We start from the raw sequence: 12961 nt of genomic DNA on the forward strand, positions 1-12961 counted from the left end.
GTATTTCAGTGTGTAAAAACTTGTAGTGTTTCTCTTTGTCTTGATTGTGAACAATCAACAGGGGGGAGAATGTTACTGTGTATCACAATAGTTGCTCATCAGAGTGCAGCACCTTTCAGGTAGCACGCGCCTCCAGCAATGTGTTCCCGGGGCGCTGGGGTTGACTTCCGGTGAGAGCGTCTCAGATACTTGTAAGACAACATGGTGTGATACACGCGTGATTCGAGTAATGCTAAGATGCCTCACGAACATCAAGCTCCATAGCTATGTGGAGTTTCATTTTATCATGTAATTCTATTGTTAAGTGTTTCAGTGTACATACTCAATGTTAATAAACCAACATGAATTATATTTTATGCATTATAAAGATCCGAGTGATTATTTGTGCCAGCGCAACTAAATTCAAACCGTTATACAGTCCACTCATTAACTTGTACCAGACCACAAAACATTGAGATCACCTTATTCTAACATTATTTCAGAATTTAAATCTTCTATAGTAAAGCCAGGATATCTGGGAGGAAACCAGATGATGGCGACAGCTCGTTATCAGTTTTCGAAAAAGTTTAGCAGGTTTTCGCAGAACGTACGATTATTTTTCCCAAGTACACACTACTTTTTATCTTAAGTACTCATAGGAAATGAAAAATTCAGAAATATCGCAACAGAATTCAATACACAATTACATTGGTAATGCTACTGTCTCGTTTGTCGCCGGTGTGTTTTAGAGGCTTGAAAATGATTTTGTCTCAGAACGGAATGTGCCACTGAAATGTCTTCCCGAGAAAAATATAGAAACTGTAAATATATTGCGAAGAATGAAGCTTTGTGCCTATCTTCTACTTCTTTCATAAGCATCGCGAACTTCAACTTGCGTTCTGAATGGATCTTAACATGAAGACCAAATTTTAAAATGTTAGTGTTCCTATTTCCTCCTTTAAAGTAGGGACATGAAAGCATCAGCTCCGTAAACTTCTACATGCCATACTTAGAAGGCCCTTAGCTAGAAGATCTTGGTTCTGGGTTCTGTTAGATGCCCCGATGATTGAAACGAGTAATTTATTATCCCAGTATTTGCTCATAATCGACAGGGATAAAACCCACAGGAAATTCTCACTCGAGATAATCATTTACAGTGAATCAATGGACATTTGTTTCATGGGACTGTTTAAACTTAGCGTACAGGGCTATGAAACCCTGTGGGTGAGAGCGTAGAATGCATTCCCGGTATCCCCGGTTTATTGTACGAGGCGATAAAAGGGGCAATTCACAGCGGCTTTTAACTTGGAATCGTGGGTTGGCGACCACGGTCCACTAGCTGAGTCTGTGATTCTTACCACTTGCTTTTACCAGGGGAGATACCACGACCAGCCAGTTCTTTTAATTTAGTTTTAGGCAGTAGAACACATAGTTAGGATGTTAGTGTAGATTGTAGTTAATGTAGCATCTTACATGTGGTGCTGGATATCTGCGCATGTGTGGGATGCTACAGAGTAGATTTAATAGATTGTAAATTTAGACATCGGGGGAAGTAGTGGCTTGTTTTCTTTATTACCTAACCGATGGTATGTACTATGGTGGAAATAAAGATATGTATTACATTACATTACTTACTTGTACCAGCCTCATCATTTTCACTTTCTTATCCAACTTTCCTTGGTCAACTCTTGTTCTCTTCCGACTCCAATGGTATTAGGTTTGCGAGGCCTAAGGAATTTTATTTTCACACCCTTCATGATCCTTCCCTTTCTTTTTCCGATACCCTCATTGTTCGAACGGTTGGAACGCTTTCATTTTCTTCCTTTTATCAGTGTTAAGAGAGGGTGATAACCTAGTTACACCTCCCCTTAAGAAGTAAGCACCACGCACAGCTACAACAAGTATTCTACAGTTGTTGTTGTTGTTGCTGTGTTGTTATAATTTGCTTTACGTCGCACCGATACAGATTAGGTCTTATGGGAACGATAGGATGGGAAATGGCCAGGAGTGGGAAGGAAGCGGCCTTGGCCTTAATTAAGGTACAGCCTGGTGTGAAAATAGGAAACCACGGAAAACCATCTTCAGGGCTGCCGACAGTGGGGTTCGAACCCACTATCTCCCGGATGCAGGCTCACAGCTGCGCGGCCCTAACCGCACGCCCAACTCACCCGGTCCTTATATATTCTACAGTACAAAACTCATGATGATTCACACGCGAAGTAACATACCGTACTTTCAAACTACTTATTACGAACAGAATCCACAGTTAGCTTCTGAAAGTTTATTGTTCAACAATCATGTTCTCGAAGAGAGAATCAAAACGAAACTTCACACTGACTTCTTACTGCGATACTCCTAAGAAAAGCAATATTTTCAAATATATTTTTTTAGAATTCGGAAACCGTACCTCAATTGGCTTGGCAGTATTTCACAATAGTCATCTCCAGGGTCTTAGGCAAATAGCTGATCAGCCTTGTCATGCGGTTTACTTACCTTCCCCTATTTTATTTTATTTTATTTTATTTTATTTTATTTTATTTTATTTTATTTTATTTTATTTTATTTTATTTTATTTTATTTTCACCCTTCTCACCCCCTATGCCGAACCACCCACCAGATTTAGTTCAAAACACTTCCTAAACCCTCCTAGGAGTAATAAGCACAAATTGTGAAATTTTCAGCCAGATCGCTTCAGTAGTTTTTGAGTCCATTCGAGACATACATACAAACAAACATTCATTTATATATTTATAGATTTCACATTTTGATATTATATAAAAATCCGGGCCCTAGTCTTCACACAAACTGTATACACTAAGATCATGATATACTGTCTTAATAAGGGGAGCAGCGAATTTCTTAACAGGACTCCCACACTTTTCCTTTAAAATATTCATGCAAATATATGCAGAAATTGTCTTACCAATAGATAACATTTTGATTTTTTAAATCCTTTTCAAGAATGCAAAGAAAGACTGCTTGATCTCATCACACGCCGAGAGCAGCCTCACATTCATAATCTAATCTCTTCAGAAGGAAGGGAGCAAAAATAATCCATCCGTCAGAGAACCCGTACCGTCAGCTTGACAAACGGCAGCACACAGCGCAATTTGTTTTCCTCTCCACTGCACAGCCCAAGTTTCACGAAGTATAATTAGAATACACAGTACTTCATCTGAACCATAAAATCGGCATGTCTTTCCATTATCATTACACAAACGATGGATATCTTTTTTGCCGGGCTGAGTGGCTCAGAGGGTGGCGTCCCCGTAAACCGTAAACGTAGTTAGTGGGACGTAGAGCAAATCACATTAGTATGATATCTGTTTAATAATAGATTAGCCCAGTACGCTGGAACTCCAAAATATAACAATTCTAATTAGATTTTTTTAAAATGCGATATAATATTTTCTATGGAGGAGCGCCTAGGCACAATAAGGGATTTGGCTGTGGGTTTAAAGTCGAATGCTCTCCATGGACCAACTGAAAGTCCCGCCTAAAATCGGTAGGATTTGAACAAGAATGAGTTGTGGTTGGGGTGCTGGACCACTATGCCAGTGCGGTAATACAATACCGTATAATATACTGTATACAAACAGGCTAATATAATAGAATTGTTCACATTCAACATATACAGCAATATACACTTGACTGTGCAAGTTTTTCAATGGGATGTTTTACCTCGTGTGGTACTTATATTCTACCGATAATAATAATAATAATAATAATAATAATAATAATAATAATAATAATAATAATAATAATACAACCTTTTTCCACTATTATCGATCTGATGAGACGCCTATGAATTTTTCGTATCTAAAAAAAATTGCTGTAGGATTTGATCTCGTGAACTTGAGCACAGGATGAGAATATCTAGACAACTACGCCACGCATCCATCTAATAATAATATAATTATCGACCTCTGTAGTGCAATCAGTTAAGTTATATTTCGGCTCCCAAGATAGCAGCTTCGATCTCGGCTGAGGAAGATCAAAGGCCTACACTTGCGGATGTTTAAAGCCAACAACTCCCGCCGTTCATTTCCGACACGTTAAAGAACTCCTGCGGGAAAAATATCCGTCACCCCGGCGACCCTTAGAATATACACCAAATAAAGGGACTTTAAAAAAATAAAAAGGAAAAAGGAGAAGAAGGAAAGAAGGGGAATAATAATAATAATAATAATAATAATAATAATAACAATAATAACTTCGAGGGCAAGTGGATGATGGGATTGTGCTTAATAATCGTGGCCGCTTCCTTCTTTTCAACCTCTCTACATTAACACATGCACGTTCGATTTAGACTCCGCTGTAAGACGTTTTAAAGTGCTGCCGAGACGAGATAGCCCTCAGGTTCACTCATCTTACACCCAGTTAATTCCTGCGGGACAAAGGCAGCTGAGCGTAGAGCTAACCACTCCATCACTCTGAGTGCCGAGGTTACGGATAGTGGAAGCCTTTACCTTCCAGTCATCCAAGAGCCTTCACAGCCTATATCTACTATGCATATAAGATAGGTTAGGTTAAGAACACGTAGCTATTTTCAGACACCTTTTTATTAAAAAATATACAATAAGACGTGCATATAATAGTCTCCCGGCTCGTGACAGCATAAACTAAAACATTACATAAACGCTGGTTGACGTTATAGTACTATATATGACATGATCTTCATCTGCTTGTCCAAAGCCTAATCATATAATTTTACGATTGCTGTCAAACACACGTTAGAGCTCATAAATCGCGTGTATTCTCTAGGACGCATTCACAGTCTCCATTACACTTGAAGTTCGCATGAAATATTTTGAGGTTACACGGAAATTATTATTATTATGCATACAGCATTATTAAAATCCATTTAGAGTTTATCGTAGGTTTCGTATTAAATCGTATCTTGATTTCCTATTACATAGAATTTTCAAAACAAGACAGAAAAGGGTGTACCGATACTGTTAGCTTTATCGTAACACTCCCGAAAATCGTAAACGTAGATAATGAGATGTAAAACCAATAATATTATTAATTATTATTAAAACATAATAGCTGCCTGGTGGCCATAATCGTTGAGCCAAGTCTGTATGTTAAAACACCATGGTTAGCCGGTTCGAGTCCCGTTGGTGGCAAAAATGTTCGACATCAGAATTTTAGCCAGCAGGTTAGGAGAGGTGATGGTATACAATTTGTAATCACTAGATTACGTGCCAAAAGCATGGATTCAGTTCCAAAACTCTGTGCTGTGTTCATGTTGAACCCGAGTGACTTAGGCCCATAATCAATCATGATTTGATCGGTAAAATAATATGAGACATTTATTGAAATACAGAGGAGTGTATTTGAAAATATTTCGTTTATGTAATGTTGAAATCAGAGCGAAGGAAGGACGACAGACTGGAGCCTGACGGATTAGCTCAACCCGACAACTTTTAGCTACTTCACAGCAGGGAATATCATTAGTTGGCGTACAAGGAAATACAGAGTCCACAAATAAGTCTTGGTCAGAAAGAGGAAGGGGGAGAGTCATACAAAGAAAACTCACCACATGAGTAAGACCTTGGGATATTTTTGGTAGGACGGAAATTCCATGACCTCATGGAAAATTACAGCGGCTGAGTGTACGTTCGCTAGCCTAAGTTCGAGCAGGTGGAGATTTAAATCACGTGACCGCTTGCCGGCCAATAGTAAAAATTTGATGGGAGACTCAGTGATACCATCTTAAGGAATGAGGGATGAGATATTTTCGTAACTACAAAAGTAATCAGTAATAAATTAATATGAGTACGCGGATGGATGTAATGAAGTTATTAGATGTCACGCATGGAAAAATAATCAATACTTATTGGCAAATTAATTAAATTGAAGGCTGGATTTCTTGGAAACCGGACAGCTTGAATCTCATTGGCTGAAAGAAGACCACGTTGTCAGGGACGCTTACAAAGGCGCGAAATGTGAGGAGCGAAATCCACCCATATCTCCTAAATCTGTGATCACCAGGAATTCATATTTTATCCAGCAGATATGCTAGCGGAGTGGATTAATTTGATGTAAATTTTAACTTCCAATTCGGAGTGCAAGTACCGATATTAAAAATCCACCCCCTCCCTAAGGGGTATGACGTCAACGAATCCGCGGGAAAAAGGCTTCATCCATATATACGGAGCTGAATTGACGGTCGCCAGCACACTTGTCTTGAATCGTTGGAGCTGAATTGACGCTCGCCAGCACACTTGTCTTGAATCGTTGGAGCTGAATTGACGCTCGCCAGCACACTTGTCTTGAATCGTTGGAGCTGAATTGACGCTCGCCAGCACACTTGTCTTGAATCGTTGGAGCTGAATTGACGGTCGCCAGCATACGTGAATTGAATATCGGGAGTTGAACTGTTGGTCGCCGGTAACTTAGAATTCTACGGACGTACAGTCATTTAATGGCGCGAGCATCCGCCAGTGTTTGTAAAGTGTGATCGCGCTCAAGCAACATGTTAAATCTGGAAATAGTTAACGTAGGATAGTGTTTGTTATTTATGAATAATCAGTGACGTAAAGTAATTACCCTGCAAGAGAGTAGTATAAAATATATCACCATAAGTACGTACATAATAGACTGTGTGACGAACAGTACTTTAAGGAAGTAGTAGCCTGTACTTAGCTATACCGAACCGATGTAATGAACACGTCAAGAATGCCGTATAAATCGGGCGTATCGCGACGGGCGAAATAGTTGACACCTCGTCGTACGTGTCCAGGTCCATTGTGCGGTAGGTGGACGAAGATTAAATAGTGTAAATATATTAAATTCTTGGGTCTAGGATAGAAATTTGTTGTATCCAAATTAAAGTATACAGTGTTAACGTAGTAAATGGTGAAGGTTTGTGGTAAGCAAGATATGAGTGTAAAATAATAATGTGCCAGGAAATCTTTTGTGAAACTACGCCATCAAGGATGGAGGAGTAAAACGCAGAGAGGGGCTGGATGAAGCCTCTCGTCTGCAAAGCTGCAATGGAATACCGATAACTAAGATGAGTACTAAACTGTAAAATATATTTGGGAAATGTTATCGTGATGGGAAAAATGGGAATAATTTGATTATACTTGGTTACCTTCTGTAACAAGATGGGTCGCTTAACGACCCCATCCTAAATTTGTAGCACGGACAGTAGTAAATCATAATAATGTAAATAATCGGGTCTTTTATGTATTCAGTTTGTTGGAGATGTAAATTTGTATATATAGTGTAGTACGTTAAGTCATGCATGCATTCATATTTTCTTTGTAGTCGATAATTTTCTTTACATTTGATTTTGATTATGCTAGTTAAATAAGACCCGATATGTGCTTTTATGTTTTGTCAATTTTAACGAGCCATTTAATGACATGGAAGGAAAATCCAGCTTCGCCATACCAAGTGTGTTTTGTTGAAATTAATATGGTTATATTTTCAAAGTGAAGTTGTTAAATTTGTGAGATGCGATTAATATAATAATTTCCAAGTAAATCATATCTGGAGTGTTTAGTGCCAGAATAAATTGAATTTGTAAAAGGGGTTATGCGTTAATCATAATAAGAGTGGACTACCGTATTACAGGCGAAATTATTATTTTTTTTAAATAATAATAATAATAAATAAATAATATAACTATTTTTTTTGTGAAGATATTTTTTTTTATATGATTTGGAGATGATAATAATTTATGTGATCAAGTGTTGAGTTTATTGGGAATCATTTAATGACGGGAGGTCGTTTTTTTTAATTCGGAATTAAAGTGCGTGGTAACTTAATTTGATCGATTAATAATATTCAAATGTAGATCGGTGTTAATAATCCGTACATGTTAATGAACGTGTGGTTTAAATTACGGTCCAAATTTTTTTTTACGTATAAATGTCGCGTTTTGAAGTTGCGATTCATTAGCCGGAACGTGTAGTGCTAATATTACGAGACCATGATTGTCAAATTTTGGTAAATATAATTTCAAGATGTTACGATTATTTGTGGAGAATGAACTAAGGCATAGATCCAAATGAGATAGAAAATGTGAAAGAATTTGCAGTCAGATAATAAAAGGTCGTACGATGTCCGAAATGAATAAATAAGTCAGTTGATAATTCTGTGAGGAATAAATAAATGAATCGAGGAATATTGAGATAGAGAGGAAAATAAATTCCGTACGAGAGACACTTAGGATATTGATATGAGTGTAAAATGTACGGGCAGTGTCACAGAGAAATACTGAGTTACGCAGCGGGTAGAATTCGAACCCGTGACAGCATGTACGAAATAAATAGACTGCACAGTTATTCGTTGAGATACAACGGATCTAAGGATAAGGAGGGTTCAGATTCCACAGAAATGGTCGTATATTGTATTCATTGTAATAACGAGTGTGAACAAGCATGATGTCGTGATAATAATAATAATAAATATTGCAGATAAAGGATTGGACCGCCTTAAGTAAATGAGCGTTGATGAAGATGTTAAACGGGAATCTAAATGATAATATGCAACCGATGATAATAATAACAATGTAAGGACGATGTTAAATCACCGCGGTTGGATTAATAATAATTGTCATAATAATAACTGTAATGATGTCGGTGGTTGATCAGTGAATTAATTTGTAATTGCGACCGATATCTTAATATATAATTTGGCGGAAGTGACCGGTCTATTAATAATAATAACCTCTTAAGTGACGTGAATAACAATAATAATATCTTGAGTCACCTATTAATTAATAATAATAATAACCACGAGAGGGATATAATAATAATAACAGTAATAACCATTTGTGTTTGCATCCCGCATAATAATGATGATATTAATCAACGTGACAGTGCCAGGAACCGTTGAGGAATAATAATAATAATAATCATAATAATAATAATACTAATAATAATAATTTCGAGGATGATAATATCGTGAATTAAATTATTTGGTGACGATATCCCTCTATTCGTGTGTTGAATAATGAGAAGGATAATATTAGAATCATTTGGTTGCCTCGTTTTTGTACGGTTTCGTATGGGACGATGTGACAGTCATACTTGCGTGTTTGTTTACTTCGCTCGCGATGCGAGGGGGGCCATGGGCACGGTATTTCCCACCGCTTCTCGTTATCTCATCTGTGTCAGTAGTCTACTGAGGCTAACTGGTGACAATTCAGATCACATGTAAATAAAATGTAAATGCTAATTCATTGGTATGGTACCAGCTGGATATCGTAAGATAGGAACTGTCCGTGGAATCCAGTTTTCGCATTTCACGAGAAACATTACCCAGTCCGAGTACCGGTCTCGGAAAAATGTATATAGCCGGAGTACATCATCTTAGTTAAATCGGGAAGCCGACCGTAACATGGGTTATGCTCGGGCTCCCGATAGAAGGAAGCTATATCCTTGAGTAACGGTTCGATTCAAATGGAATCGATCCGTAAATTATACCTCCAAAATGTCATTTTATTTCAGAAGCAACACAGCAAGATATTGATACCACTTGCGGTATGGCAAGTGATTTATGTACGTAACATGTGTGGAATTTCAAATATTGTTGCCACGTGTATCAAAGTTTTATACGTCAAATGGCGTAATAAACCGCTCCTTCTGGCAAATTATTTCAAAGGAAACCACTCTCATAATCTTTTTATTGTAGTTAGATGATGCCCTTTTTAAAGTAACAGTCACTTCCTAGTCCTATCATGGAGTCCTTAAATTCAAGTTACAATCGAGCCTTCCCCCTTTTAATTTTAAGTTGCTCCGTTCATCCCCGTGTTCTATTATGCCGTTATATTTATATTTTGATGAATTAAATAATGAACCGACACCCCTGAGATAAATGCTAGTCTGGGACTCGGGAGGTGGACGGGTGCAATGTGGAGTGAGGACATATGACGCGGTTGATGATGATTCGTCCGTCGGATGGAGACATCACGCCTTGAGCAGACCCCTCGTTGTTATTCGACAGGATTAGGCTATGTGCCGACTCCGGGCTTCACCCTCTCCTTAAACTCATCATCACACCCAGCCACTCAGTTCGTACATGGGCGCCAAATAGTAATACTTGGATTAAGCGAGCCGAGCATGTCCTCGGACACTCCCGGCACTACAGAGCTAAATAACAATCTTATTAAATATAATAGAACGAGCATTGAACAGTATTTTCCATTTTACTGCTCTTGACAAGAAACACAAACTTCAAGCATAAGACACCCTTATACCGAGGACCGGTCCACACATGTACTGCAGTAATAGCGTAGTCCAGGGGTCGGGAACGCGGTTTGTGCAGGCGCTATGGCTCCCTCGTAATAGAATTTAACTGCCCACCTTACTTTTTTAAGTATGTTATGCTTTATTTTATTTTCATTTGATAAATAACACGATGGTAGCCGAGGAGTATTTCAAAATATATTTCTTTGTTATGTAATGCTCATGTTCTGAACTTTGAATCGTCTTAAGTCAAAATACAGAGCAAGATTAACGGATTTTCTACTTGATAACTGCTTACGTACAGCGATTCCTGACTACATGAAGTTGGCTATGCAGCGCCAAGTTTCACATTAATGACATCGATATTTAAATAAAGATTTTTTTAAAAATACTTTTCTGATAATCTGAATTGTTATACTTCCCTTAATATCTTGATGAATCAGCTTTTGACCATAGGTCCACTTTGTAACATGCCCCAAAATTTAGGCTCAGTACTTTTTGTATCTATCGAATGGTATTAAACATAATAGTTTCTGTCTCGCTTATTCCACTGAAACGATCTTTGTTCTAGAATCGTCAGTAATAATAATAATAATAATAATAATAATAATAGTAATAATAATATAATGATGTGTGCCCTCCGGAGAAGCCCGGTGCATGTCTTTCGACTTGATAACCTGTAGGCGACCCGCACGTCTGTGAGGATGGGGCCCAACCTAAGGAGAATTCTAATCATGAACAACCAGCCCCATAGCCAGAGGAATTAACCAATGCAATTTAAAATCCCCGTCCCGACCGGGAATCGAACCCGGGACTCCTTGGCAAAAAGGGCAGCATACTAACCATTTAGCCGTAGAGCCGGACGACTTACCAACAATAAATACATACATGTTTCTTTTTCCAACCCTTGTCCCGTTTCTCACGGGGTTGGATATGAGGTGAGATGAATCTGTCGTGGCGGATTTTATGACCGGATGCCCTTCCTGATGTCAACCTCATCAGAGGAGTTATTGAGATGAAATGAAGGCGTGATATATGATAGTAGGAAGAGAGAGGGTGAAACCCTGTGCCGACACATAGCCTACTTCCGTCGAATAGCACCAAGAGGTCTGCTCAAGGCTTAATGTCCTCATTCGGCGGACGAACCACCATCAACAACATCTTAAGCCCTCATTCCATATGAGCACTGCGAAGAGGTTTGGAATTTAATCCAGGCTTCTGGCACGCAATCTAGTGATTATAAATTGTATACCACCACCTCCCCTACCCTGCCGGCCAACATTCTGTTGGTGAAAATATTTTTCGAGCGACGGGACTCGAACCGCCTAACCATGGTGTCCGACCGTTTAGACTTCAACGTCTTAACGATCATGGCCACCAGGTGGGCTAATAATAATAATAATAATAATAATAATAATAATAATAATAATAATAATAACGTGTGCCCTCCACAGACGCCTAGTGGACGTTTTTCGAGTTGGCGCCCTATAGGCGACCTGCACGTCTGTGAGGATGGGGCCCAACCTAAGATAAATTCTAATGATGAAGACGGCACAAACAAACAAACAAGCAGCCCCAAAGCCAGATGAATTAACCAATGAAATTTAAAATCCCCGACTCGACCGTGAATCGAACCCGGGACTCATTGGACTTAAAGACAGCATGCCAACCATTAAACCGGACGATTTATAAGTAATAAATACATATATAAAAGAAGAAAAATTAAATATAAAAGGCATTTTACTTGGCACCCCTCGAGTAAAAAAAAAACTTGAAAGGTTGTCTACCCCTGGCGTAGTTCGTCTGCTATGCGATTGGATGCAGCCACAAAATACATTACAGCTTTCCGGTAGAAACAAGTTTTACAGTTCTTACCTTCATACCATCACCTTTGAAAATCAGTCTCTCCTCAGTTCCTTATCCAATCACGAACATCCTCTTGACCTGGTGGCGCTGAGTGTCGTCTACCTGTCACTTTCTCAGCAGAATGTTCTCGTTCTCGCCATTGTCTCCTCTCCGGCCAGCCTACTTCTGGCTCGGAGCCAAGGCTCACTTCATTATCCTCTCGGGAGACTCACCTTGTTCACACTCAATTACAGCCTTCCACGAAACACGAGAAGCCGCCATTCCGTTCCTTGTTCACACTATGTTATGATGATGAGAATCCCGTCAAACATATCCACCGCCATCGTTCGGAAGTAGGCCTACGCCAAATATTTGTCATTCCATTCCATCCGATCTTGTTCAGCTGGAAGCAAGGGTGTCATTTGTACTGGGCGTCAACTATGCTCTGAATTCCGAGTCACAATAATAGTCATAGTCATAGTTTTACGTCCCACTAACTACATTTACTGCTTTCGAAGACGCCAAGGTGCAGAAATTTTGCCCCGCAGTTCTTTTACGTGCTAATCTACCGCCACGAGGCTGGTGTATTTGAGCACCTTCAAATACCACCAGAATCGTAATGAACTAATCGTTTAGTCAGAGGCTACACGTTACTGATAGAAACGGTAGGCCTACTATTTTTTTCGATGTGCGTCATGATTGTTATCTTCATTAAAACTGTATCCCTTATACGGGCCGTAAAAGTCCTTCGAGCACATGGAGATTCTTATTCTTATTTCTACCGCTTTTCTCACACCTGTAGGGTCGCGGGTGCGAACTGCGTCGCACATGGGGATTTGGCCGTTTTACGACCGGATGCCCTTCCTGACGCCAACTCTACATGGAGGGATGTAATCACTATTGCGTGTTTCTGTGGTGGTTGGTAGTGGAGT

At 39.1% G+C, this 12961-nt stretch overlaps 1 protein-coding gene across 1 annotated transcript in view; it reads right to left on the reverse strand.

Annotated features, from left to right (window-relative positions):
* The window catches only part of LOC137497032 (peripheral plasma membrane protein CASK-like), a 439399-nt gene extending 427229 nt beyond the window's left edge, over nucleotides 1-12170 (reverse strand). The window contains exon 1 of the mRNA XM_068225518.1: nucleotides 12060-12170. Within this exon, the coding sequence (XP_068081619.1) occupies nucleotides 12060-12065 (6 nt within the window). The 5' untranslated portion in view covers nucleotides 12066-12170. The remainder of the gene's footprint in view (nucleotides 1-12059) is intronic.
* Between the last annotated feature and the right edge of the window lie 791 nt (nucleotides 12171-12961).

The sequence above is a fragment of the Anabrus simplex genome, chromosome 1 (assembly GCF_040414725.1).
Source record: "Anabrus simplex isolate iqAnaSimp1 chromosome 1, ASM4041472v1, whole genome shotgun sequence".
Classification (NCBI taxonomy): domain Eukaryota; kingdom Metazoa; phylum Arthropoda; class Insecta; order Orthoptera; family Tettigoniidae; genus Anabrus; species Anabrus simplex.